Source organism: Ischnura elegans, chromosome 3 (genome assembly GCF_921293095.1).
Source record: "Ischnura elegans chromosome 3, ioIscEleg1.1, whole genome shotgun sequence".
Classification (NCBI taxonomy): Eukaryota; Metazoa; Arthropoda; class Insecta; order Odonata; family Coenagrionidae; genus Ischnura; species Ischnura elegans.
In genome coordinates this window covers 84,650,621-84,676,759 of record NC_060248.1, presented here as the reverse complement: position 1 = coordinate 84,676,759, position 26,139 = coordinate 84,650,621, and the positions used below count along the sequence as shown (strand labels likewise).

At 37.0% G+C, this 26,139-nt stretch overlaps 1 protein-coding gene across 3 annotated transcripts in view; it reads right to left on the bottom strand.

Moving 5' to 3' along the window:
* The window catches only part of LOC124156099 (tyrosine-protein phosphatase non-receptor type 23), a 59,500-nt gene extending 33,439 nt beyond the window's left edge, over positions 1-26,061 (bottom strand). For all 3 annotated transcript variants that reach the window (XM_046530423.1, XM_046530424.1, XM_046530425.1), the window contains exons 1-8: positions 25,820-26,061; positions 24,726-24,928; positions 24,405-24,582; positions 23,247-23,391; positions 17,231-17,352; positions 13,180-13,356; positions 10,143-10,384; positions 2,132-2,267 (exon numbers count right to left, since the gene is read on the bottom strand). In XM_046530423.1, coding sequence (XP_046386379.1) covers positions 2,132-2,267; positions 10,143-10,384; positions 13,180-13,356; positions 17,231-17,352; positions 23,247-23,391; positions 24,405-24,582; positions 24,726-24,928; positions 25,820-25,906 — 1,290 coding nt within the window. In that variant the 5' untranslated portion in view covers positions 25,907-26,061. The remainder of the gene's footprint in view (positions 1-2,131; positions 2,268-10,142; positions 10,385-13,179; positions 13,357-17,230; positions 17,353-23,246; positions 23,392-24,404; positions 24,583-24,725; positions 24,929-25,819) is intronic.
* Positions 26,062-26,139: the final 78 nt, after the last annotated feature.

Below are 26,139 nucleotides of genomic sequence, written 5' to 3'. Positions count from 1 at the left end.
ACTGGTTCTCTTGCATTCTTTCCATTACTGGATGTACCCATTGAAAACGTATTTATCCATGATATTCTTCAACATTTCCTGTGTCTTCTCATCTTTCCCCAATTTTAACTTATCTTAAAGATATTGAAGGGCCAATTCACGTTTTGACGCCAGCGAATTTCCACTTTCATTAACAATAACGTCATGTATTTCTTTGCGGGTTACTTTCATGCGCTCCATTTTCTCTCATCCGAAATATTAACAATATAAATCACCGCGTAAGGAAAGCGAAATTAGAACATATTTCCCTAAATAATACACACGATCACAGAGATATTTTACTTGGAAAACGTACCTTTTTATCGCGCCGAGATATCCTTCACCAGTGGTAGTTCGGCCTCAACGCTGAAATGTCACGATATACGGAAAATAAACCCTGGTTCTTTGCTTCCATAGAACAAGCACACACATTCTTTCGCACTCACGAAGACAAACCGACTAATTTTCTCGGTAAAATTGTGGAAGAGAATAGTTTTCAACCAATTGGAGAGAAGCATTTGTGGAAAACCCCGTGCGAAGGGAAGCGATCCTCAACAGTGCAATAACCCTTTCATAGATCGAGACAATAAAGCAATAAGCGGCATTTCTACAAAGGGACAGTTATGAAACGAGTACAGAACTTCTTTAACGCCAGATAAGAATCATAACATGGTGGTTGGGTTTTCGGGTACAATAGGGATTAACGTGGTCGGCAGGGTAGTGCCCGCCGCCACTGCGCGGGCGGCGCTCCGCCACACGTGTGCCCTTTCCAGTGTTTCAGCTGATGGGAGTTATAAAAGGTCTAGAAGAGTACGGATAGCAGAATATGCAAGTGTGTAGTGTTAAGAATTGGGCTTTCCAAGAATTAATATATAATTCTTTGCAGCCGCCCGCTTCCCGGGACAAGATTCTGACTTGCCGGCGCAATCGTTGAGTCCATTATATGACTTATGAAGGAAATCGTAATGTGCCCTTGGAAAAATTGGAACCATAAGACTAATATGGCATGCTAAATGTAAACAGAGTATATAAGAGTAGACAACTGTAATTTTGCCTCACTTTTGGCGAATTATCGTCGACTACAGCTAAGTCTGAACAAAGGTTAGCAAATAACCACCGCGTCGGGCGGTTGGACATTCATGCACGTAACTTGATGGGAGAGGCGGGGTGGCAAATTGGGGCAGGATTTTTCAATTGATAACTAAAGTTGACACTTCATTTTATAATGTGGTGGTAAACACTTCGTGAAGCAAAGTGAAAAACATTAATTTTTTCTCTACATTATGTTAAAAATACGTGAAAAATAGGACATTTTAATTGTTTAAATAAAACTTGTAAATATTATCGCTAGAATTAAAACTTTCACTACAATGGATTCTAAAAATGTTAATTTCTATTATGTAATGATTTAAATTTAGGCATTTTTAAACATAACGCAACAGTAGAAAAAAACTTCAGTCAATTTTTTCAAAAAATGGGGAAAATATTTTGCGATCATTTTTCATTAAATTGACAGATGTCTGCTGCTTTCAAAAAATTAGTTATAAATAAAATTATTTCAGTAATGTGGTCACTGATCACTCTATAGTTTGAAAATATATTAGTTTTTTCCAAATTAAAAAGTGAAAAAAATCATTTTTGGCCAGCTTTTTTCGATTTCAGCCCACTGTGCGACGTGGTTATTATCCTACGGCGCTGAGCTTGCCCCGATTGTTGTTCAATCTCTTGGGAAAGCTCATGCCATTTGCCTGTCGTGTTTTGCCTTAAAATTTTCCACTGCTGCAATTCTATTGCAATAGTCCTGCGAGAGCTTTTAAACAAAATTGTTCGTGAGTAGGACAAGCAACGTAGAGCGATGGCGTATGCAAAGAGAGGATCGGAACTCTTTCTACTCCCTCTTATGCCGCCGCAGTTATCAAAATTTCCTCTTTCAAATAGTACTGAAAGAGGACATTTCGATAACTGTCGAAATTCCAGGCATACGTCTGCAACACCGCACGATAGGATAAAAAAAAATGTCGCAAAATTTTTTTTCTTTATAGCTTAGGTCCTCAAAATAGGGGTGCGCCTCTTACACGTGTGCGCCTCTTACACAAGCTTATACGGTACTCACCTGAGGAAATCTTTCATTTTCAATTTTTGCCTCTAATAGGTGGTCAAGCTGCAATGATGACATAAAAGCAACAACTTCTTGATCCTTTTCCTCGATTGATGACCCAACTTTTCTCAGCAATTTTGCCTTTTCCTCACTGTGAAAAGTAGTATGTTTCAAGTTCGATGGATTAAGAGGCACAGTGGCGTAACTAGGAATATGCTTTGGGGGGGGGGGTGGGGGGGAGTGGAGGGGATGGGCGACCTATCACCCACCCTTAGGAAAAATGATATGCCTTTAAGTGCCTTTAACATAATTTTTAGCACTCAAAATTTTGGTTTCATTAAAAGGATAGTTAACATTTACTATGAGTCAAAACGAAACAATAGTTTTGAATATTATTTTTATTTCTCTGAGGCTATGGGGGGGATCTGTCCCCCTCATTCCCCCCTCCCCATAGTTACGCCACTGAAGAGTCATACATTTAGGAGCTTTTTTTTATTAACAAAGAAATTTTACATTTGAAGGGATACTTAGAATACTCCAAAGAAAGATTAGAAAAAGTATGACGCACATAATATTTTTAAGGATTAGTACATCGGTAAACAATAGTTCTTTGAGTTTGCAACACATTTTACCTAAGAAAAATAAGTAAAATAAAACAAGATATAATATAATATATAAAATATCCCACCAAAAAAAATGTAGTAATATGAAAAAATAGGGCATGGCATGTGTATTTCAAAATTTGCTGCTTGTAAACCATTCATTTACTTGAATTTACCTGAAACAAGCAATAATATGCATGAACAAGATTGTTCACTACTATGAAAAATATATAAATACGTTAGTCGTAATAATCTCAGCCCTAAATACCCAAAGGAATTAAAAGAAAATTTGTGACATACAGGGAGACAAAATATGAAAACAAAAGAGGACACCACAGGTACAAATTTACAGTAAAGTTATAATTTAATGTCCCAAAAAGCAATGAATGGACCCAAAAAACAATGAATTTATTACTTAGAAGCTGAATTTTTTTACCAAAGTTTCTAAGATAATGTACCTGTAAATAACATTTCAAAGAAGCAGATGGCATTTATTACTGTTGAGCAAATCTTATAAATTTATCACTTGCTGTCAAAAATTGTGAAGATATCAGTCCTTAATAAACATGTTCTATGAATATTCAAATAGGTATAAATCCTGTCATTACCAACTTCAATGTGAAAAAATGTTATTTCTATCACACATGGTTATAGAAATTGCTAATTGTCTCTGCACCTGTTTTTTTGCAGTCTGTAGTACTGCTCTGGCATACTAAGACAGTTAAAAATAGAAAAGGGCAATAGCAAAGAGGTGGTATTATGAGAAGAGAAATGACAGTAAATTCAAACGGCATGGAGTGTGATGGAAATGTAAATGAACGTTGGTGCATCACACGGAGATAAACAGTGCTTGTAGGATAGATAGTGAGGAAGGAAGAGGGTAGACGAAGTAGTTACGCGCATGGAAAAGAGAGCATTATTGGGATTTGACAGGTTTGAAATTCAGATGGAATGGAGGATGAACATATAAATTATTGACCTTAGAAAGTGGTCTGGTGTTTGTTTTGATACTTCACCTTCAACAACCAGATTTAAATGCTCCATGGTCTCCACACAGCCGAATTTAATTCCCAAGTATGTACACCCATGCCTCGTATAGCGCAATTTCGATATAGCGAAAAATTCGTTCCTCGGGGAAACATCGCAACACAGTGTAGCCCAATCAAAAAACTATAACGCTCTCTTGATAAAACGTGAACTTGCGCTAACTATACATGAAATTGCTATCATTTTACGGATATTAATAGTAATGCTTGCCTCAAATCTTATTTTTTGTTTATAAATTAATCAAAATCCATTGCTGTGAATTGGCCAAAAGCATTACTCATCATTGGGTCCACATATCTGGCCTACTGAAGTAATTTATCTCGTCTCCTTTACAGAATGACAATAGTTAATTTAGATCATTAATTAAGCGTGTAGCTGGTGGAAATGAGTTTTTTTAAGCAATATGGTTTGAGACGTAGTTTTTGCCGTCATAGGTTAGCGGGCGATTGACTTCCAGGAAGAGGGTCTACGGTAAAGCCTTCAAGGTCATCGGGATTCACGAGGGAGAAATGGAGCGGTGGCAGAGGTGCGTATGAATAGCATCAACACATAAAAGGGTCCGCAATATTGTCTAAAACACAATGGCTTCATTCCCTCCCAGCAGTAGTAGGACCTCCGAGTCTCAGGAATACAGTGCAGCAGTAGAAGGTGATTTCGAGATAGAGCCATAAAGAGTAAAAACCAAGAGAAAAATGGTAAAAAATAGGAATGCAGGTAGAAAAATCAAGGAGTTATCAAGAAAAACCATAAACCTAGAAGAGAAATTGATAGAGGTCAATTGCTTTGAAAATGGAGAGCGTCAAAGCAATATTGTGCAGAAGTTTAAACTCACAATGCCTTATTCTGAATAGAGACGAAGTTAAAACATCAGTGACCTCAGCCACACCATCTTCAACCAAGCGGTCAACACATATGGAAAGTTAATTGTGAATCTGTACAAAAAGACAAGGGTGGTAATCCCTTCAAGACATTCAGTGAAAGTTCTGGTTGGTTCCAGAATTTTAAACGGCAAGCAGGTATTTTCAGTGCAGCGATATTAGGTGAATCTGCAAGTGTTAATAGTGCAGTCACCGCAACACTTTCTGATGAACTCCAAGCTGTGATTGAAAGTGGCTCCTTTCCCCTTTCCTTGGAAAGTGTTTAGTGTTGACGAGACAATATAGTTTTGGAAAAGAAAGCAATCTCGTTCATTCATTGTCAGGGAAGGAAAACTGGGTCAGATTTTAAAGTATTTAAAGACTGTTTCACGAAGCTGCTAATGCCTCGGGGGACTTTAAATTAAAGCCAGTTATGATTTATCATTCACCAACTCCGCGAGCAATGAAATGGAATTCAAATTAGCACTAGCCTGTTATTTGGATGAGCGACAAAGGGGCCTGGGTGACACAATAATTGTTTTTAGACTGGTTTGAAAATTCGTCAATTGCCAGCAATGCATTGCGAACCCCTGAGATAGCAGATATTAGCCCACCCGCATAACAGGAAGGAATTTCAAAAGCTCGTACGAATTTTTTTAAATGTGAATAAAAGTATTTGAATGCATACCTACTCTCTTTAACCCGGCGGTAGTCGCGCCCATTTTCCGAACATAAACGGTCGCGTGGGGTGTCTCTGACACCCCAAAAGATTTTCTTCAATTTCTTTCAAATAGTATATATCATTTAAAAATTTCACATCTCGACGTATCCTTTGTTTATTTAGGAATGGCTATAGTATATATTTCAAACCATAATTCAACTTTTATTTTTTTAAGAAAATATTTTTGAATACCTACCCTATTTTCCAGTAGGCAGTCCCAGGTCCTCCGAAAAAATTGCCATTTTTTTTTGTTTCAGCCAAAGGACACAGTTGAAATGTTGAGATATAAATACATGGCATATACTTTTATAAACATCAATCACTGTATCTCATCATATTTTCAGCGTCGACCTCTATTTGCCTTACGTAAATACTAATAATTGTACTAAATTAATTTACTTATCGATATTGAATCGATTTCCAAAAATGTATTCTTGAGGAAAAATTTAAGATGATATTACGGTCACTTATAACTATTGAAATACTCCTGTTACAAATTATATACAGCATTGGAAAGGTAAACTAACAAATATGTAGTCCTCAATAGAAGTTCAATTTCACGCTATTGAAAAGTTTTATTGAATCTAAAGAATGCAGAAAATAAATCATGTAAACTATTTATTTGCTTCTAATCACTTCTCAAAATTTTCAGCAAATGTGTACCGCACATTAGTTTCTAACACAGTTTACAGTATATTTTTGTTTTTATATCTGTGGGGAAAAAAACACATCTTCCTACTTTTTTCTATTTTTCTCCACATCCTTTTCTCTGGCTCATTTTACGCATATTCCTCTATTTTTCAAGTCTCTAGAGATCGTGTTCAATATCGATCTAATTTTACTGTATGGAAAAGTTAACGATCGAGTTATCTCACGAAGAAAACTTCTTTGCAATGTAATAGTGAATTAGAATACCTACGTATAACAAATGCACTGATGTCAGCAGTGTTTGGCAAATGAAAGAAAATGGCCATGGACCATCTCCTGATGTTTCTGCTTGTATGATAGGTGCTGCCTATTTTGTCTAATGTGGCTACACCTCCTTCAGTGCAGTTATAAAAGGTCAATATTTCCGGTTTTCTTTTATTATCTGTTCGTCTTGGATTCATTGATAGATATAGCTGTGTGAATTGTTGGCGAAAGAATTACATTCTTTGACCATTTTACGACGCAGGAAACTAGAGCTTTTTTCTTCCTAAACCAAAATAAGCTGCTATTATCTTCTTTCTTTTACTTATACGACTTTCAGTGCTAAATCTCTTTTATTTTTTGCGCACTGTTCCCGCAACCGTCAAATTATTGCTTAGAATTTCATGTACTTGCGGAATATTATTGAATCAGTAGTTCAAACTATGTTCCTCCCGTTTCTGTTTACAAAAGAAAACATTCGCTTTAACTCCTCTTTTGGACCGTTAACTAAAAAAAATGGACCCTCTGGTTGCCACTCTGAGTAGGTACATCTTCAAATACAATCGAATTTGCCAATGCAAAACTTTTGATGCTATATTTTGCGGGGTTGGAAGGTAAATATTGCCTATATGAACATCTTCTTTGAAAAGGAATCAATTGCTCATCAGCTTTTTCTCATGGCCCAATTCTATAATGTTGCCGTGTATTGCGAGCAAACATCTCAAATACATCTGTACTTTGTGCTGATTTTCCACTTTTCATTTTCTCTACTTTAGCAGTCACGTTGTGGAAACGAAAAGATAAAGGGGAAAAGAGAAATATGTTATGGCTCATGGAGGAATAACATATTTCCACTCCTAATCCATTGTGGTTCCAAAACTATAAAAAATTCTGTTACTCAGTTTTATTTGCCCTGGCTAAAAGTAAAATACTATTCAGGAACACTAATTCTTTCCTGTCTGTTTCACTATCTCTTTTACGAGAATTATTTTCAGTGACTTTCTCTACCTGAATATTAGTGCAATTCACAATTTTCTCTACCATTCTTTCAATGAACATCATACGAAAACAAACCATTCGAGTTTTGAATCCAATTTATTTTTCTAATAAGTCCACTCCTCTCAGTAACACTGCTACAATTTTATGTTCTTATGTTTGGTCTTGATCCCTGCGTATTACACGTTTCAACTCCATACTTCCCAACGTACATAAGCTCCCTTCCCTTTTACAAAAGTTAATCATCTCTGCACTGTTGTTCAGTGTAAGTGTCATGCGCAGCTACATGACATCCATCTTCTTTTTCATCAGAATCAATCTTCTTCCCTCAAAGATTCATTGAAAAGGCAAAGACTCATTCTTTTACTCTAGAGGTAGCTGACATCTAGTATGAATTGAAATCGATGAATGTAAGTATTATAAAGCCAACCTTCACTGGTAAATTCACAGAAACATGTAAATAACGACTTTTTTTGAATAACTACTGCACTAACGTAATTGAACGAAGTCTTCAAAAAATCACTTCTAAGAAATCGCATTTTCTACAAAAGTTGACGTCAGAAACAAATAAATCCTCATCCAAAATTTCAGTCAAAAGTCAAAGTATATTAGCTTTTTCCTTTTTTTAGAAAGACTGCAGGAATCCATAGTGTACTGAATGAACGTGCTAAAAGTATTACATGATCGATTTTTCGTGGCTCACTTCGAGAAAAATCACTGTAATATTATAAAAAAATACTAACTTTCTATTTGTTTACATAAATTTAGGCAAAAAATATACCAATAAATAAATATTTATTAATGTAAACGTAAAAGACAACTTGAATGGCCAGTTTCAGAAAAGTAGCTATCAAATGTGATGAAAATGGATGAAAAACATTCGGCGGCAAACCGTAACGAGAACGGTCGCGTGGGGTGTCTGGCGCACCCCACTCTGCAGAGCTTTGACAAAAGTAATTTTTCTTAAAAACTTGCATTGATTTTATAATTATCTTTTACATGTACCCTCAGAAAGCTTAAAAAATCAGCTAGAGGAGGTTACAGGTCATTGCAGTCACAATTGCATGAAAAAATAGCGCTTATATAAGACTGGGGTGTCTGGGACACCCCACGCGACCACTGCCGGGTTAAAGATATTTTAAACTTTAAGTTTATATGAATAAAGTTTTCTAAGGCTATTAATAGGAATACATGTGGTTCAGAAGAAATTCGATACCCAACACCTTTGCTACCAGGAACACATCCCTATCTTCCCAATGTTATTAACACTCTCATACAACACAAATTCGTACAGCGCAAAGACCCCAAGGAACGCATCCCTTGTACTATACGAGGCATGGGTGTATTGATAATCTTGTGCTAGAATGGACACACCAGGCACCAATTGGAGCTTTTTTCCTGTGCCAATATTAGCATACTAGACATTTAAAGGGGAATAAATTGGAGGACCTTTCATATACAAGGAAAAGAAAGACTTAAGGACTCAAGGGAAAGATTTTGGAGGTGATTGGATATTCAATTTCCAGGAAACAAGGATGACTTTAAAATCTTGTATTATGGTGGCCCTTATTTTTTATGATTGGGAAAAGTTATATTTTCCTACTTTGGAAATTATCAAAATGATGTGTATATCTAAGGTTTAAATCTTGTTATTTGAACCCGTGAGAAATATTATCAGCAAACTTGAAAATATTAAGATACATATTACCTCGGAAGTACAATAGAAGATTAATAATCCAGAAATCTAAATAATGGAATGGAACATAAGAACATGCCTGTATTTTGCAAAACGCCTCGGATTTTCCGCTAGCACTTGACAGTAGGAGTGGGGGTACAGTGAGCTACCTGTTGAAAATTTAAAGTTGGACGAAGCCGAGTATCAGATGGGCGTGCTGCTGAAATGGCGTTTGGTAGATAAGAATGTATGTATCAGACAGAAATCCATCGTAGCAGTGTAAATGCCAAGACAGCATGCAATCATTTTTTCGCGAGGTGGTTTGTCCCCTTAGGATATTTGAAAGAGATGTTAGTTGAATCAACTATATAACCATAAAATAAAATATTCCATTAATCAGCTAAATTCCTGTTTGAATCCTTTAAAGGAATTCACAATTACTCGCAAAAATCCTGGGATTCCTGCTGCATAGGCAACTTAGTCAAACATTCCCGCATTCATCGTTTTTTTCGTCCATCCCCTTGAAAAACGATAGATCGAGGTTCCACTGTACAACTTTTTTTTATACATTCATCAAGTGAAATAGAAGAAAAAACGTACATTTAATATGCATTTTGCAATTGTAGTATTCGAGGTATTCGAATATTCAAGCAATGATTTAATATTCGAATTCGATATTCGAGTTCGAGAAATCTGCTATTCGACCCACCTCTAATTATAATTCATGGCCAGCATTATGGGAAATGCATTCATCAGGACCAGAAAATACAAGGTGCTCCAATCCATCTGAAATTCCACAAAAATGACACTTCTAGCTCACACACAGATGTGAACTACTTTTCATGAAGGCTACAAAATCATTAACAACGGGCTTGAGTACCGCCTGAGTAAGGGAGTGAAGTGACATTAATGGGAAGACCTACTGATCAACAGTTCCTGTCTTTACATACCAGATCTTCAATTCTATGGACACCCTCAATAACAAACCTCTATAAAAAAGATTGACGTGTCCTGGGTAAGGGAACTGGCTTGCATACCTATGATGAATACATCGAATTCATATGCCTGAGGCCTACTAATCACATACCCTCATCTAACAAAACCAATCTTTGACTTAAAGAATGAATGAGTGAGTGATAAGGAATTTCAACAAAAAAATCACACATAAAATAATAACTCCTACAGATGGTCAAAACCTAAACCAAGTGCCGTGTCCCACCTGTAAAGTGATGATGCTTCATGTGCTCTCATAGGCACAAGACGAGAAAATAGCTCCTGGCCAGAAACTTCTGGATCATTCACATCAAAAGGAATGCCTTTCACCAGTGAAGCACCATGTATCTCTGGCAATACCTCTCTTGCAGGTACCCTCTCATGGTAGATAAATTCATTGTCTGCTCTAGCAGCTTTCAGCTTGCCCTCCACTACATCCCGTGTGAAGGTTAATGTTTCTGATACAGCCTTTATTAAAAAAAAGAATAACTTAAGCAAACAAATACCCAAGTCATATTACTACCTCTTGTTGATTAAATAAAAGTGAACAAATTTCAAACATTGACAAATAATAGTAATAATATTCATTACTTTCCACATAATGGCATCATGTAGCGTTCAAAAAATCATCAACTTAGTAGGTAAGATTGATGAATACATGGATGATCACAACCAAGGTTTGCACGAAGACATGAAATATATAGCAACATCTAGTTGATTTCAGAAACAGCAAAAGAAAAATTTTATTTTACAACCAAACAAATGTGAATTCATTATAAAACTGACTTTCATCTTTTGAATACACCTAAATCCCGAGTACAATTAACATTTTCACTTAGGAATATACTTCAAAAGGCTAAACCTTCCCGATGGATCTATGAAATTCACCTCAAAGATCAATTTGAAATAGTTTGTCAAAGACACTGTGATACCTGCAGGCTTGTCATACCTTATCACCACAATCAACCTCCAAATCTTGCCCACCAACCTACATTGCCACTTACCACTGCTTATTCTGGCTACAAGATACGGGTCATGCATTGAAGGAGTAATGTTTAACACAAAATTTCCATATTAACTATCGAAATTATATGCACTTAGGGTAGAAATCATATGTTGCATAAGTTCAGCATCATAAGTTTCTCTGATCAATTTTTGTCATTCAGGAAAACTTTATCTACCCACATAAAAACATAAATATATTTTTAAATCAGCCGTGAGTAAAACTTTAACATTTTTCGGGGTATTTCAGCAGAGGTTGATCAGTCATCTTTGATGACTTGCACTCTCTTGTTAGTTTAAATGAGCTGGCTACTCCATACAGTACTTGTAATGACGCATTATTTCCTAATCTTGGATCACTAAGGTCCCAACAGCACCACATAATCAAAAACATAAATACTGCAGACAGTATTCCATTTTTAGGCTCATTCTTACATTTATTTTGCCCTGAACACTACTCATTAAAATCCAATTGAAAAAAAATACTACAGGTAAAATTTTAGTACAGGGCACTCATTAGAGTCAAATAGGTGACTAAGGCATGGAAGCCCAGTTTTATCAATGGGGTATCAAAGTAGAGACCATGGTCCTTATATACTGGTTGCTAATCTCCCAACATATTCCGGCTCGGGAGTGTTGCCTGAGATTCCGCTTCCACCCCTCAAACCCCTCACACGCCTCCCCTCAAACATAACTATGGGCACAGTGCGCTGTCACTAGGGGAAATATGGAACTAACTGCACTGTCGGTGGCGGTATATGCTTTCGACAGCGCAGTTAGTTCCATATTTCCCCTAGTGACAGCGCACTGTGCCCATAGTTGTGTTTGAGGGGAGGCGTGTGAGGGGTTTGAGGGGTGGAAAAGGAATCTCAGGCAACAAACTTCGAGCTGGACATTAGTAACCAGTATATAAGGGCCATGGTAGAGACATAGACAAGGATTGTTGAGTGAATATAGGGTAAGAGGTAATAATGAAATAATAATTTAGTGGCTGCTAGATCTCATCAGAACTGGGATAAACTAAAACACCACGATTTAACAAAAAATAGACCCTAATGGCCTAATGTTTTATTAGATTTGTGCACATGCTTGTAAACAAAACTAAGCACCCCTAAACCAATTATTGACCACAAATTTCAACTTTTTCAAAATTTTGACCAAAAAAAGGGCTAAGAATAACATCATTTTGTTATCTTAGCTCGCATTTGTCATACAGCAGTGCCTTTAAGCTGATGTCTAAGCCTTTTGGTCATTGTTACCGAAAATAAATTTAATTCTTTAAGACAAAAAATCATTTCTATAAAGATACAATTATTTTTTTATTTCAATTATTAAAATTAATTAAAACTATTACATTCACTTCTTGGAATTGACTGATTTATTCCGTAATCCCTATATATTCAGCTAATTATAAAAAAAAATGCTTCCCATACTATTCATAGATGTGCTCAGTGGCGGATCTATGGGGGAGAGCTAAGGGGGATATAGCTCCCCCCTTAGATGTCCAATTTACCCTAGATAGAATGACACTTTTTGTTCGGACCCGCAATACTTCTGGGAGTTTACCGCATACTTAGCCCCCCCCTGTCCCTATCCTGGATTCGCAACTGGATGCGTTTATATTAATATCTCCATTTTCCTCTCATACAGTGCAAAAAAGTACATCTATGTGCAGCAGGTTTATAATACAAGCCCACAGATTAAATAACTGCTAAAGACCATTATCTTATGAATTGTAACTGTAGTAATAAACTGCTTATTTTGCCAAAAGAAACCATTAACAAAATACTATAGGGAAAAATTATATGTATATTCTGAATATTTAAAATGAAATACAGCCCACATGAGTTCAATTTTGTCGACCCATGTGACTGTAGTTTTATAAGATGAAAAGTATTGCCATACAACAAAGAGGAAGGATTAAAACACTGGGATGATTGAGCAGCCAAAAATTCCGCAATAAATTTGATAGGTTCCAGTGGGAAGTTTAATAGGACTCAAGAGGCATGCAAGCATTCTACTTAAATAGGACTGTAGCTGTACACATACGTTTTAAAATGTTATCAGCAAAAAACGTAAGTCTTGAAAATCAACTGCCTCTATCGGGCAGAAGGATAAACATTAAATTATCAAACTCCATGGAATGACTAATGGGGCCCTTACATCCTCTAGCTGCCCAGAGGCTACTGAAGGTCTAGAAACACCTTCAAAGAGCTAATAAACAATGCAAATATAAATTCTCTAATTTTACAGCACAATACCTCAGCATTATCCATTCCTTTCGAGAGATTTGCTGCTTCCTCGAGAGCTTGAGATGAAGCAAGATAATAGGCTACCCTTTCACCCATCTTCTGCTGCTCTTCTGCTTGTTGGCCTTGGTATAGCAAGGATACACATAGGTGGTACTTACTCTTGAAGTTAACATACTTCTGCCAAGACTGTAATTGAAAAAAGATACAAAAATAGTAAATTAAACTGAGGTCATTGCAGTGATTCAAAGCAGTGGATACTGGTGTTAAAAATAATAATTTGATAGTACACATCTGACAATCATTGCTCTATTTAACATCTTCACAAAAAAAGTGAGAACTAAAAAATTAGTTCAAAGTGCTTACAGGCAAATATGTAATGAAAAGCAAAATTATCACAGCACATTTATGATGCATACTTTCCCAAGCAGATAAAAATACTAAATATCAATTTTGGAGAGAAAACTAGTGATGGGCTTTGATATCTGTAAATCCTTCATTACCACCAAGTATCAAGGATAGAGGAGGAAGTTAGCTTAGCTAGTACAACATCCAGGATGGAACCCCTAACTACGTGCGAAAAAATTTCAAGGCACAAATTTTGCACAATTTGTGCCTTGTGGATGACTCTGTAAAAGTTATCACCGTGGCTAGTCCCGGTATACTTAAATAACCCTAATTACGTATCCAGGATGGAAACCTTAACTATGTTCCATACCTATGAAAAGTAGGCAAACGCATGCTTATGTTCCAGTCATGGCACTTGCTCCAGTACTATCAACAGGATGATGTACACATGTGATTTCATTCCTAAAACTACGGCAATTGACAAACAACTAATATAATTGTAATAGTGATCTTCACTCTGGATATTTAATCGTCCTCGGCAATTCTATTTGGTTTTCTTGTTTTGTTTTCCTGTAATTCTATTATGTTCATTATTCAAATGACTTATTTTTTAACAGAACAACTCACTGCATGCTTGATCATAGGCGGATCCAGGGGGGGGGGCACGGGGGCACGTGCCCCCCTCCAGACCCTCAAAAATATGCATGGTTTTTAATACGGTCCCATTATCATTGCATTTGTTTTGTATTACGAGGTATCCTTGTGCCCCACCCAGAACAAAATCCTGGATACGGCCTTGCTTGTGCCCCTCCCAGAATAAAATCCTGGATCCGCCCCTGTGCTTGATTTATGATTATCATGGTTACTTTTATCAGCTAGTTGAGGAATAGATAGAATAGTTCAGTTAGTGAAAACTTGTATCCTGCAAAACACCCATGCCAAACTTCGCCACCTGACTTCCATACATACATGGAAAAGCTTGAATGCTGAGTGAGGGGAGAAAAAAGGTGCCCCTTGCTTTTCCCCCTCTTCTCACATTCTTTCAGTGTTACCAGACTTCTGGAGGTACTCGGCTAAAATCTGATTGCTTTTCATAAAATCATTATTACTCATCATAGAACCTCGATCAAAACAGTACTTAATCTCTTACATTCAGAAACACAATTACTGTACATATTCATTCACCAAATTAGTAAAGTAAAAAATTTATTACAAATTGTCATATCTTTGGGGGAAAACCTCACGCTGAGAAGGCTTTATCTTTAGGAGCTGGATAATCTTTCAGAGGTCGAGGATGGGTCTGGGAAAGGGTTGTGCTTGAGCGATAATTAACCCTTGCTTTGGTCTCATATACCTAGGGCCAAGGTGGTCCCACATACCTGCTAGGAACAAGGTGGTGCCACATAGATACCACCTGTAATTCTGCCACTTTTTATCCAAGACTGATTATTCGACAAGTAAACTCACTTATCTCACAGTTAACCTCTATACCTTGAGTTCAACCAACCATCAGATATAGCCAGCAAACATAAGAAAATAGCTAAGAATTTACGCCTGATGATGATTTTTATTTATTGTAACCCGGGTTGCTATATTTAAAAAAAAGAAGTGGTATAAGCAGTAGATATTCATTCAAGATACAGTGAGTCCTCGTTCTACGTCACCCCGTTTAACGTCATTTCGCGATAACGTCACAAACATTTTACGACCGTGATTCGTTTATCGTCCCTTCGCTTCGCAATAACGTCACGTATTTTAAATTGCGCGCGAGAAAAAAGGCGAAGTGGCAGGCGTTACAGGTTGTTTGTTTTGTGGGCGGTGGATTCCATCTATTCAAAGTGTAAAACGGTGTGTAATATTGTTAATTGCAATTACGGTTTTGGCAAATTTTAGCATCAGAGACATTTCCACGACAATGTCCAAGAGAACAGTGTTCACAATAATTTTGGTTCCTGTTACTGCGACGATGTTTCAGCGATGATGATGCCCAGGCGACGCCCGCCCGCCTCAATTCGCAATTAAAACCATCTCTTCGATTTCATAATCCCAGATTGCCCGCCCTCGCTCATTTCCGCCATTTTGATTTCGCTCCTTACCGGTCCGAAAAGAAATTCTCGTAGCGAGGGTAGGGCCTATGGACCGGATCCCCGGTCTGTAGCGTCTGGTAGCATTCATTGGACCGCACTATAGCGAAGCCGAAAGGCAAATGCGGGAAGATACAAAAATGGAGAAGGATATACGTCACTGCTGCTATTGTTGTTGATGAAGACAGGAACTCGTATTTATGCCATAGTTTGGCATTCCCATCGTAAAAAATGCCCCAGATATGATACGCAAAAATTTTTCTAGGAACCGATATTCAATTTTTACATTGTTTTTATGGGATATTATGCTTCGATTAACGTCATTTCGTTTATCGTCACATTTATCAGGAATGGTAGGTGACGTTAAACGAGGACTCACTGTATCTTTACTTTACTTGACCGACCCACTGAGTCTCCCCTTTCTTTCCTTCAGTTACTGAGTCCCATTCCACCTATTTAGGCTTCCTACTGGCTGCAGTGGCCACCTTCAAAACCAAATCTTGAAGATAGTGGTGCCAAAAAATTTGAATGAGTGCACACTTCACCTAATAAAAAAGTCGATCCATAAAACCTACTAGGGAAGGTAACAAAGAAACACCACCATACTGCATTCAAACTCCACAGTGTGATAGAAAATCAATTTTAAGACATATTTGTACTTGCTTAAACATCAAATGGGCCTTAATTTTTCAGATATTAGAGGTAGACAGAGAGTAAGAGCAAAACTCCAGGATGTATGCAACCTGCCATACACCAATGCAGCCACCACAATACAATCCTTCATTCTTCATCAATTATAGCAAAAGAGTATGAATTATGGCCGAAACAATCCATTACTTCAAGTGGTATTGTCAAGTTCTAATCCTAATGCAGGTTTTTAAGGTCTCATAATGACTCTTCCACTCTGTCTCTATGCTCAATGGTTGCATATTTTTCAGTTTTTACTCATGTTTTCTATTGCTAACACCTTAAAACCATGGCTCTTCACATATTTTAGCAAAAACACTTAATGCATCTCTGAAATTTCATTCTACAATATAAAGAAAAATCTGGCAGTGACATTGAACTTCTTCCAGGTCTGCTTATAGAAAAAATAAGCAAAAATTTAAATTATTCGCTTAACAAAAAATTGGATAAATAGCTCTCAGGCTTTTGTAAAAATATTATTACGAACTAGAAACCATCAATCATTCTTCTGAAAAACCAACAGTAAACTGTAATAATTAATACCATATAGAAATTGAGTTGTTATTTCTTAGCTACCAAGATATCTTTCATGAGTCAAACCCTCCATTCCATATCACGCTCTTGTTATTATTCATCTAGAGGTGTCTTCTTCTATGATTCACGGTAAGAGTTGACAAAACACGCAAACAAAATATATTATACAAATGTCTACGACAATGAGCATTCCAAAATTTCAAGCTAATTTAAAATTGACGAAATACCACACTAATTTTCCCCTTACTTATGCCAGGCTCCCCTCTATTAACGCTACCATTGATCTATGAGTACTGGAATTTCACACTAAGTGCTCCCTACGATTAATGTACTGCTAATTTTTTTCTACAAAACGGTTTAGTATATCTTAAATGATTGAGTAAATAGTCTTGAAGGAAACATAAACGTACCTTGACTCTTTTGGACCCAACAGTTTCTGCTATAGTTATGTTCTCAGATCCACCTTGGTTGCCTTGGACTAAGGTATTTTGAGCAAGTTTGTAGTAGTCCACAATTTGAGCAGCAACTTTTGCTACACAATAAAAAATATTTCTTGTAATACAATTAAAAACAACAAATTACATGGCTAATAAATAAGAACAGAAAAAGTACACCATTAATTATAAAAATAACATTTTTGCATACTCGGGTAATTTTTAAAATTGTGTACATGATACACAATACAACTTGAAAAATATTTGCATTTAGATTTCTAATACTCTGCTGGAATATCATTTATTTGCACAGTTTGAATACTAATTAATATTTATATATGCATATGAATAACATTTTTTAATGTCAAATTTTTTACACGTTTGATATACAAGATATCTGGAAAAAGGTCAAGTAAAACTCATTCATATTGATTACACATTTAAAAAAATCAAACCAATAATGAGGTGAACCCAGGGTCACTTCAATTTTACTAAGACTATACAAAATGGGGTAGAGGTGCTAATTGTCTATCATAGAAATTAAAACTTCATGCTCCTAATTGGCTTTAGGATGTACACACTTTTAAAACACCATGGTTGCATACTCCAATTATCCCACGTATAAAGAGTACCAACCTACCATTAAAAATAATAGTAGGTCCGTAATGACAGCTCATGTTGACATCACGCATTATGTCAACACTATATTATTTATGATGCTGCTTGGAAGATTCCAAGCTTGCACAATTGGTCCAGTCGCAAACATATTTGAATAGGAGATCATAGTGAAATGCTTGTATAACGGTATGTATCCAGGAATGCTAGCAACCTGTCATAGACTGCTTTGTAACTTGTCACATAATGAGCAAGGGGAACCAATTCATATCTTGGCCCTAATAAAAAACAGCATGGCATTCATAGTCTCCCCATTTCTGAGGGTATTTGAATAAAATCAAACACCTGCAAAAAAAAAACTTCTATAACATCGTTATCTGTACACATAAAAATGTATTGTTTTTGTTAAACTTAACTCATTAAAAAATTTTAACTAAGTAATTTAACCTTTTTTTAATGAAAAGTTTAGTGTCTTCATTGCTAATAATTTGAAGAACAGCCAACATCAAAGCTGATACTTGGAAAGTATACTGAAACTTTGGCTTCGGTGGTTTAGCCCTGCACCGTGGCCGACAAAATCAGAGAGGACATAGCTCGTATCTTGTGCTGAGCTAAACCTATAAAGTCGAATAGTTATAAGCTGAACGAGAGGGCTGCTCTCAATGTCTTCTGTAAGAACAAAAACATTGTGACTTAGCTGCGTACAAAGGAAATGCAACCGTTCTCTTGGAGAACGAGAAATACAACTTGTACATAGGACTTCTGACCGACACCATTTACAAGAAACTGGAAAAGAACCTCATGGCCAAAGCGGAGTGGGAGACAAGAGCCATTATCAAGAGGTCCTCTATACTGACTGAAGAACAGAGATGGCTATTTATGACCACACACAAACCACTGAGGCTCTATGGCTTATCGAAGTGATGATGTGGTCACAAGGGTCAATTGTGTGACCAAGATCCAAAACATTGTACTTTGACTATCTCACAGGAACTGTGCCAAGGCGTGTATAAAGTGCCATGCTCCTGCGGAAGATCATATGTTGGTGAAACATGACGAGGAATGGCAACAAGGATGAAGGAGCATGTAAGAGCTACATAACGGAAACAACTGCACTTCTCAGCCATTGCAGAGCATGCTTGGAGTGAGACAGGCCACAAAACTGATTTCCATAGAAGAAAGATAGAAGCAAAAACTTTGCTACTGTCCAAGGGAGATCAGGGAAGCCTTGGAAATCCATAAAACACCTAATATTAAGGCTACCCAACCAGCAACATGTGGAAGAGAGTACTGACCAACCATCATTCAGGGGTAGGATGGCAAGAGCTATATAAGGCAGCAAAAAATTAAGACTTATCACCTTTGACCTGAAGACTAAAGCAGGATGGCTTTTGAAACTGTAGTCAATCAAAAACATCAAACACACCTAGAGAATCCGGAATTGGGCAGTTATCAAGTACAAAGGTTTCACAAACATGACATGTAGCCATGATCAAGAAACCCATGGGTTTTTCGTTCAACCAGAACTAATACCAAGCAGGTCTCCAAATAGACCATTTCTAAGTACCATCGATCTCCAGGAACCATAGGCAGGGTTCCCACTCTACCTAAATAATGAAATTCACGGTTTTTTCCAGGTTTTCAAGGTTTATTTTCCAAGTTTTCACGGTTTTTTCAGGTTTTCACAGTCTCAATGTCAAATTCATGGTCCATTTATAAGTCAACAATAGGACAATCACCGGCAGTATATTAACTAAAAATTAATGTACGCGACATACGCCGTGAATGTAAATGCAGCAATGAAAAGTGATAACAGTTATGCCGTCAACGTTTGGAAAATTCAGGGCCAACTAAAGGCCCAACCCAACCGCACTCTTGCGGGGACGCCAAATACCATGGCCTCCTTTAATATGCGAATGCCCTTAGGACCTTCTTCCGTCTCAACACCGGAAGTCCTTTTTTAATTCCTCGCAGAGTGATTGTTTTTTGCGCACGTTGTTATTACCGCACAGTAACCAAATTTCCCTTACTCAATCTTTCTGAGATCGCGGAAAATATTTATTAAAAATGTTTATAGAATGTAATAAATCAATTTCATATAATTACAGTGGAACCTCGATCTATCGTTTTTCAGGGGGGTGGGCGAAAAAAACGATGAATGCGGGAATGTTTGGGTAGGTTGCCTATGTCCCAGGAAACGCAGGATTTTGGCACGAAACTATGATATTTGTTAAATGATTCAAAGAAGATTTTAGCCAATTACAGGAATACTTGTACTTTATCGAGACACTTAAGCCATATTTTTGATTCGAATAATATCTCTTTCAAATATCCTAAGGGAACACGCCACCTCACTAAAAATGTTTGCTCACCACTCGGCATTTACCCTGCTATTATGGATTTCTCTCTGATGTAACAATCCATGAAACGCCATTTCCAGGAAATGTATTCACGAGAGCAATGTGAATGTTATGCATAAAACAACCGCTTTCGCCGGCGCAGTGATTAGTTGTGAGATGGATCATAGAGGCCAAAAAAAGTCAATTATTTGTAATGTTCCTGTCTAATAAATATATTTTTCATGTAATGTAGGCAAAGTGTAAAGCGTGAACAACGTTGCCTTAATCGTCAGCGGCACACCCGCCTGAGCCTCGGCTTCATCCCACTTCTTGTTTTCACTGGTAGCTCGCTCTACACCCTACCGTCATGTGCTAGCGGACAGCCCGAGGCGTTCTCCAATATTCACGCGCTTCTATCCCGGATGCTTTTCCTCATATTCAATTATTTTAAGTCCATCTTTTAAAGTACTCACTTTTTTTCAGAAGGGCGATGGCCCGAAGACGGATAAAAATAAAACTAAAAAAATGAAACCTTACTTTATTAAACCCTCATTGAAAACACTCGCTAATTTGAAGTGAACCTACATTGGAAAGCACAGAACCACTCGTGCGAGGTGAAGTTCGGAACTGATGCTATCGCGCACATCTTACGCAGAACATACTGCAGAGGGTGAAGCATAAACATATGACTGCGCCATGAAAATTTTTGCTCTAAAGAGAAGGCAACTTACACATTGTTTTCTAATTATGGTAGCGCCAGATGAGTAGATGAATTCAGATTGTTAGTAGGGAGAAACAAAATATCTTGAGAAGATATCCCTTCCTCAGTAACTCTTACAACTGAAACTTATAGTATAACTCGTAAATTGATATCTGATGATAACCAGATATTCTGTTTTCGGAAAAATGCCACATTAGCTGCCGAGAAGTTCAGCTACGAGGATATCGAGTTTTGCCAGAATCATCATTGTATTTTTCCAACTATTTTCTTGTTTTAAATGCTTAAATAACGTTAGAAATACCTCGTGTTTGGTCTCATTCTTTTTTGAACTGCGCAATTTACAAATATTTCAATCTAATAAAAGTATAATGCAAATTGCCGAAATTCATTGTTAGACACCTTTTGGACTAACAGGTGATTCATGCAGCAGTTGACCTCCAGAAACTGGGAACTTTGAAGCAGTTAGGCTGAAAAAGGTCAGTGGGTGAGAAAAGGGGGGGGGGGGCGCGAAACACGTTTCTTTTGTTCTCGTGTAACTTGATATTTTTTTTGAAGCTAAGGTCTTCGTAATACAATCCATGCGCGAGCTGAGACCTTTTTTTTTATTTCGGAGAAGAGGAAAGCTTCAGAGGGGGAGGCGAGTTCCGAGTGGAGGGGGATAGCGGATCTTGGGAAATGCGCTAATGTAACAATCCCACGGCACTTAACTTCTCCCTATTGTAATTCAATCTCCTGGGGGTGTCTGTGGTTATAAGCCACAAACAACACGTTGAAAACACTTCCTCTCATTTTCGTCAAACGATGGATGCGGGAAAATTATCCCACGGGACCGCGATCTTCAAACGATCAATGAGGGAGAACTATACTTCGTAGAAAGATGGATGCAGGAAAAAATTACATTGCCTTTACGTAACTTTATTTGGGACAAACAAACTAACAATGAATGCGGAATGGTTTGAAACGGCTAACAATGAATGCGAGAACGATAGATCAGGGTTCCACTGTATAATGCACTTGATTTTAAGTACTTAAAGACAAAATAAATACCTGCTGAAACACTTTATTATCACTTTTACATCATTATTCACATACATTCAAACGAGGTGAGCATAGTCTATTGAGAGCTATTGCCATAAATTGAAAGCCTATTTACCGTAGAAATGTTTCCTATAGTAAAATTCCAATGGCAAACTCATATTTTGAAGCATATGGCATGTGCCCTAATTTTGTGTGGGAACCGAACCTTGAGTTACAAATCAGATAATATTCGTAAATGGTTCATTCTGGGTCCTTTAGAAATGCAAGTCATTTCATTCGTCCTTTTTCGTATACAAGTCCATCCCAAGCTATCACTGAAATTGAAACGCTTAGAAATTAAAATGGAAAATATCGGTCAATGTGTCGTCATATATTACGGACCAATTACTACACTTCGAACATTTGTGTGCAGAGAGACGCGTAGACTAAGAGTCTGCGTGTGCCTGACCATGAAACATGATTAACATATCGAATTTGATTGGGCAAGCGTAGTATTATTATCAAGATTGAGATATTTTTAAGGTTTCATGGCGAAATTCACGGCTTTTTCCAGGTTTTTTCACGGTAGACGAAATTCACGGCTAATTCACGGTTTTAAGGTTTTCACGGTTGAGTGGGAACCCTGATAGGGTACCAAGTCAACAGCCACAGGAGCTTGCAACCAAGAAAATAGGTTTAAAATATACATGAGCAAATTTGCTATTGTGTATTAGCTTAACCCTTGGAGCCTAACATTAATTTCAAAAATTTATGAAAAAAAATCACATTTGTGATATCATAAATGGTAGGCACGCTGTGCCAGGTACATAAACAATTGATTACAAAAAAAAGTGGCAAACAAGGCACTCTAATGAAATATGATTTGATGCTTTCCTAGCGAATAATGTGGGTAAACTCTTTTTGCAATTAAACATTTCTGCAGCCCTGAGGATGAGCTCGAAACGTTGGCTAATATGGATCATTTAACCTGGTGGGAATCCTGAAAAGAGTTTACCCACGAGGAACTATATTGGCTAACCTAAATTAGTTAACTAGTTGTCACAATGCAGTATCTACAACTATAATGCATGGCACAGTAGATTGTCGAATTCTTCAATTGCTATTCGGCTAGGCAAGTTTTATTTTAATGCATATATTGCACAGGTATGCTAATCCCTACCTTCATGACTATGGATATGATCGCATACAGGCTCCTGCACCTGAACACTTAAATCAGATTAAGGCTTGAGAATTTCCACAAAAATGTCTAAATCAATTTTCAAAGATGCTTCTGACTCACCTATTATTGTGGCTTTCCGATTATCCATCATACTCTTCTCCAAAATACATTCTTGAGCTTGGGCTAGCATTATTTGGTACATGAACTGAAGAATCTCTGGGGACATGTCCGAACCTCGTGGTTGTGGTAAAGTGTCTCTTAAATGCTGAAAAAAATATTTTTTTAGATTGCTGAAAGTGAGACAATAATAACTCTTGAAAGACATCAATTTTAAACCCAATTTTATTCTCTTTGATTGCTGATATCCACAAAAAATGCCATACAAAAGATATCAAAGTTTCACACAAAAAAGAATGCATTTCTAGTAAAACACTGAAGAATATAGAACAGTGTGTGCATTCACTTCCGAAATGAAAGCATATGATTGCATAAGTTCTAGATTAAAAAGTTTACTTTGCTATAGATCTCAAACTCTACACACAAATTACATCCTTACCGATTGTCATGTCTTCGAAAATATCATAAATCAATTAAACAACTGTTGTACTATCAATGCTGTGGAACTCAATAAGTTTAACTACATGCCATTAACTGTTAACCACAGTTATTTATTTTAACAAACCTTAACAGATGGAATTTGGTTGTAATTTACATCAAAAGTCCTCCCTCTCAGATTTTTGAGCTTAATGCTCTTACCCGTTTGTTTACAGCCATAGGTCATACTTCGTGGCCAATATAACCTGCAGAGAGGGCCCTAGGAGACAAGAGATGGGGGGCCAGCCCAGAGGGCTGTTCCTCGGTGCTCTCCCCTCCAGCCACTTTGCTACATGGCTAGGGCTCCCATGGAGGAAACATGGTGATGCATGCGCAACTCAAGAGGCTTACATATGATCTGCTCAATAGACATCATGGCACAGGAAATTAATCATTTAGGCTTTTACCACCAAAATTATGTTCCTACCAAGTTTAATCAAATTCTGCAGGTTACATTGGCCTCAAAGTATGAACTATGGCTGCAAACAAACAGGTAAGAGCATTAAGCTCGAAGTTCTAAGAGGCTGAACTTGTAATATAAATTGTAACCCATTGTAACTAAGTTAAAATAAAAATAACTGTAGTTAATTTAAAATTTTGGCTAACCACACACCTCTAGAAATTACCTACCTACTGGTCAAAATATTCCACTAAAATAATTACATAGAAACCCAGTTCACCAACCTGGAAAGCCCAAGCTGCACACTGAAAATGGGTACAGGACATTTTCATTCCATCGGCAGATGTACGAGAGTCTGCAGCTCCCAAAATAGAATGTAATGATCCAACGTTGAATAGCACACATCCCATTTCATACCGAATATCACTAGCAGAGTACACTACTCCCGAGAAACAATCCAGCCTGTTTTAAATACAAGAAAAAAAATAATAACTACATGACACCAAGGAAAAGGTTGGAAATGTATTCTAAATTCAACTACTTGTTTTTTCAATCAAAACTTGAAAGGTAATACATCTTAAAATTTATTTGAATCTATAATTAACCATGAAAAGTTCACAGCTGCTGCTCCATCCTCCATCATGGGAAATCTTGACTGAAGAGAGTGTAGCTGACAGTAGTATTGTTTCAAGATGCTGCAACCAGTTACGTCTTTAGGAGCTCTGACAGCATTATTTCTCAATGTTGTCAAGTCTTTGATTTCTTTTGAGTAGCTCTCCGGATCTTCATGGTAAAAATCCCGGATATACTGAAAAATACAGATGATAGTGATGTAGGCAATTGAAAATCGTTTCCCATTTGCCTAACTTATAAAAGAGGGCATCATACATTTCAAACAACTAAGAATCTAATGCTTTTACTGGGAGGCCTTGGAGTAAAATTTATAGGAAGAGATTTTAATTTTATTGTTGTAGGTATTTGTCACATGCTTTTAAAACCAAAATTCATAGGTAAATGCCTCACAACGGTGTTGTTTGACTAACGGCACCTATTGACTTCAAGAAATATACAATGGCTATCCGAAATTTTCTACCATAATCAAGTTATCGTGATACAGCTCTTTCGGGGAGGTTGATCACAGAATTATAACGTAAACCTGTTGTAATTCCCATGTTCTAATAGTAGCAGTACATGATAGGGATATTACGAATGTGACACCCGTGTCACAAGGAAGAAAAAGAGATACGTATACAAAAGAAATGAAACGCTAAATGGCACAAGAATAAAGCGAAGACGGTAAGAATACAGCTAAATCTACTTGATTCACCACAGCAATGATATAAGATCATTACTGTTCCAAAATCATAGACAACGATTTTGAGATAGTTATTTTAGAGAGCCACTCAGCAATTTTGTGTGTGTGTGCGATGCAAAAACATCACGTAATAAAACATGAACCGTAAATTAATTATAGAGTTAGTATTCATTTAACAATATAATCATTCCAATATGAAGTCTATGGATCATTCTAACAAGTGGGTCGGAAAAAAACATAAAAAGCGATGTTGAAGGGCTAACCAATTTAAGTGAGAAGCTCATTGGTCAAAATAATAATAAATTAATTACGCCAACAGGCAGGGAAACTAATTACCTAACAATATTCCACACCAAAACACTGTCAACTGACTGACAACTTTACCTGCTTAATTTTTGGTCCAAATTCTGCCGGTTCGGCACTAACTTTGAGGTCAAAACTGACCATAGGCAGCCTAGGGACTGCCTCCATATCTGACAGCCACTACTGCAAATAAATGTCACGGACAATAATTTCACGAAAAATTAATCACTTAACGCGCCTGGTGACAACCAAAGCCATTTCATCAAATGCAGCATTATCAGAAACACGAAATGACAGCTAAACCCAAAACCTGAAAATTAAGAAAACGAAACCGGAAGTCACGTTCTTCACGTTTATTAAGTTTAGCAGCACCACCTATGAGTAACTGGATAACGTTATTC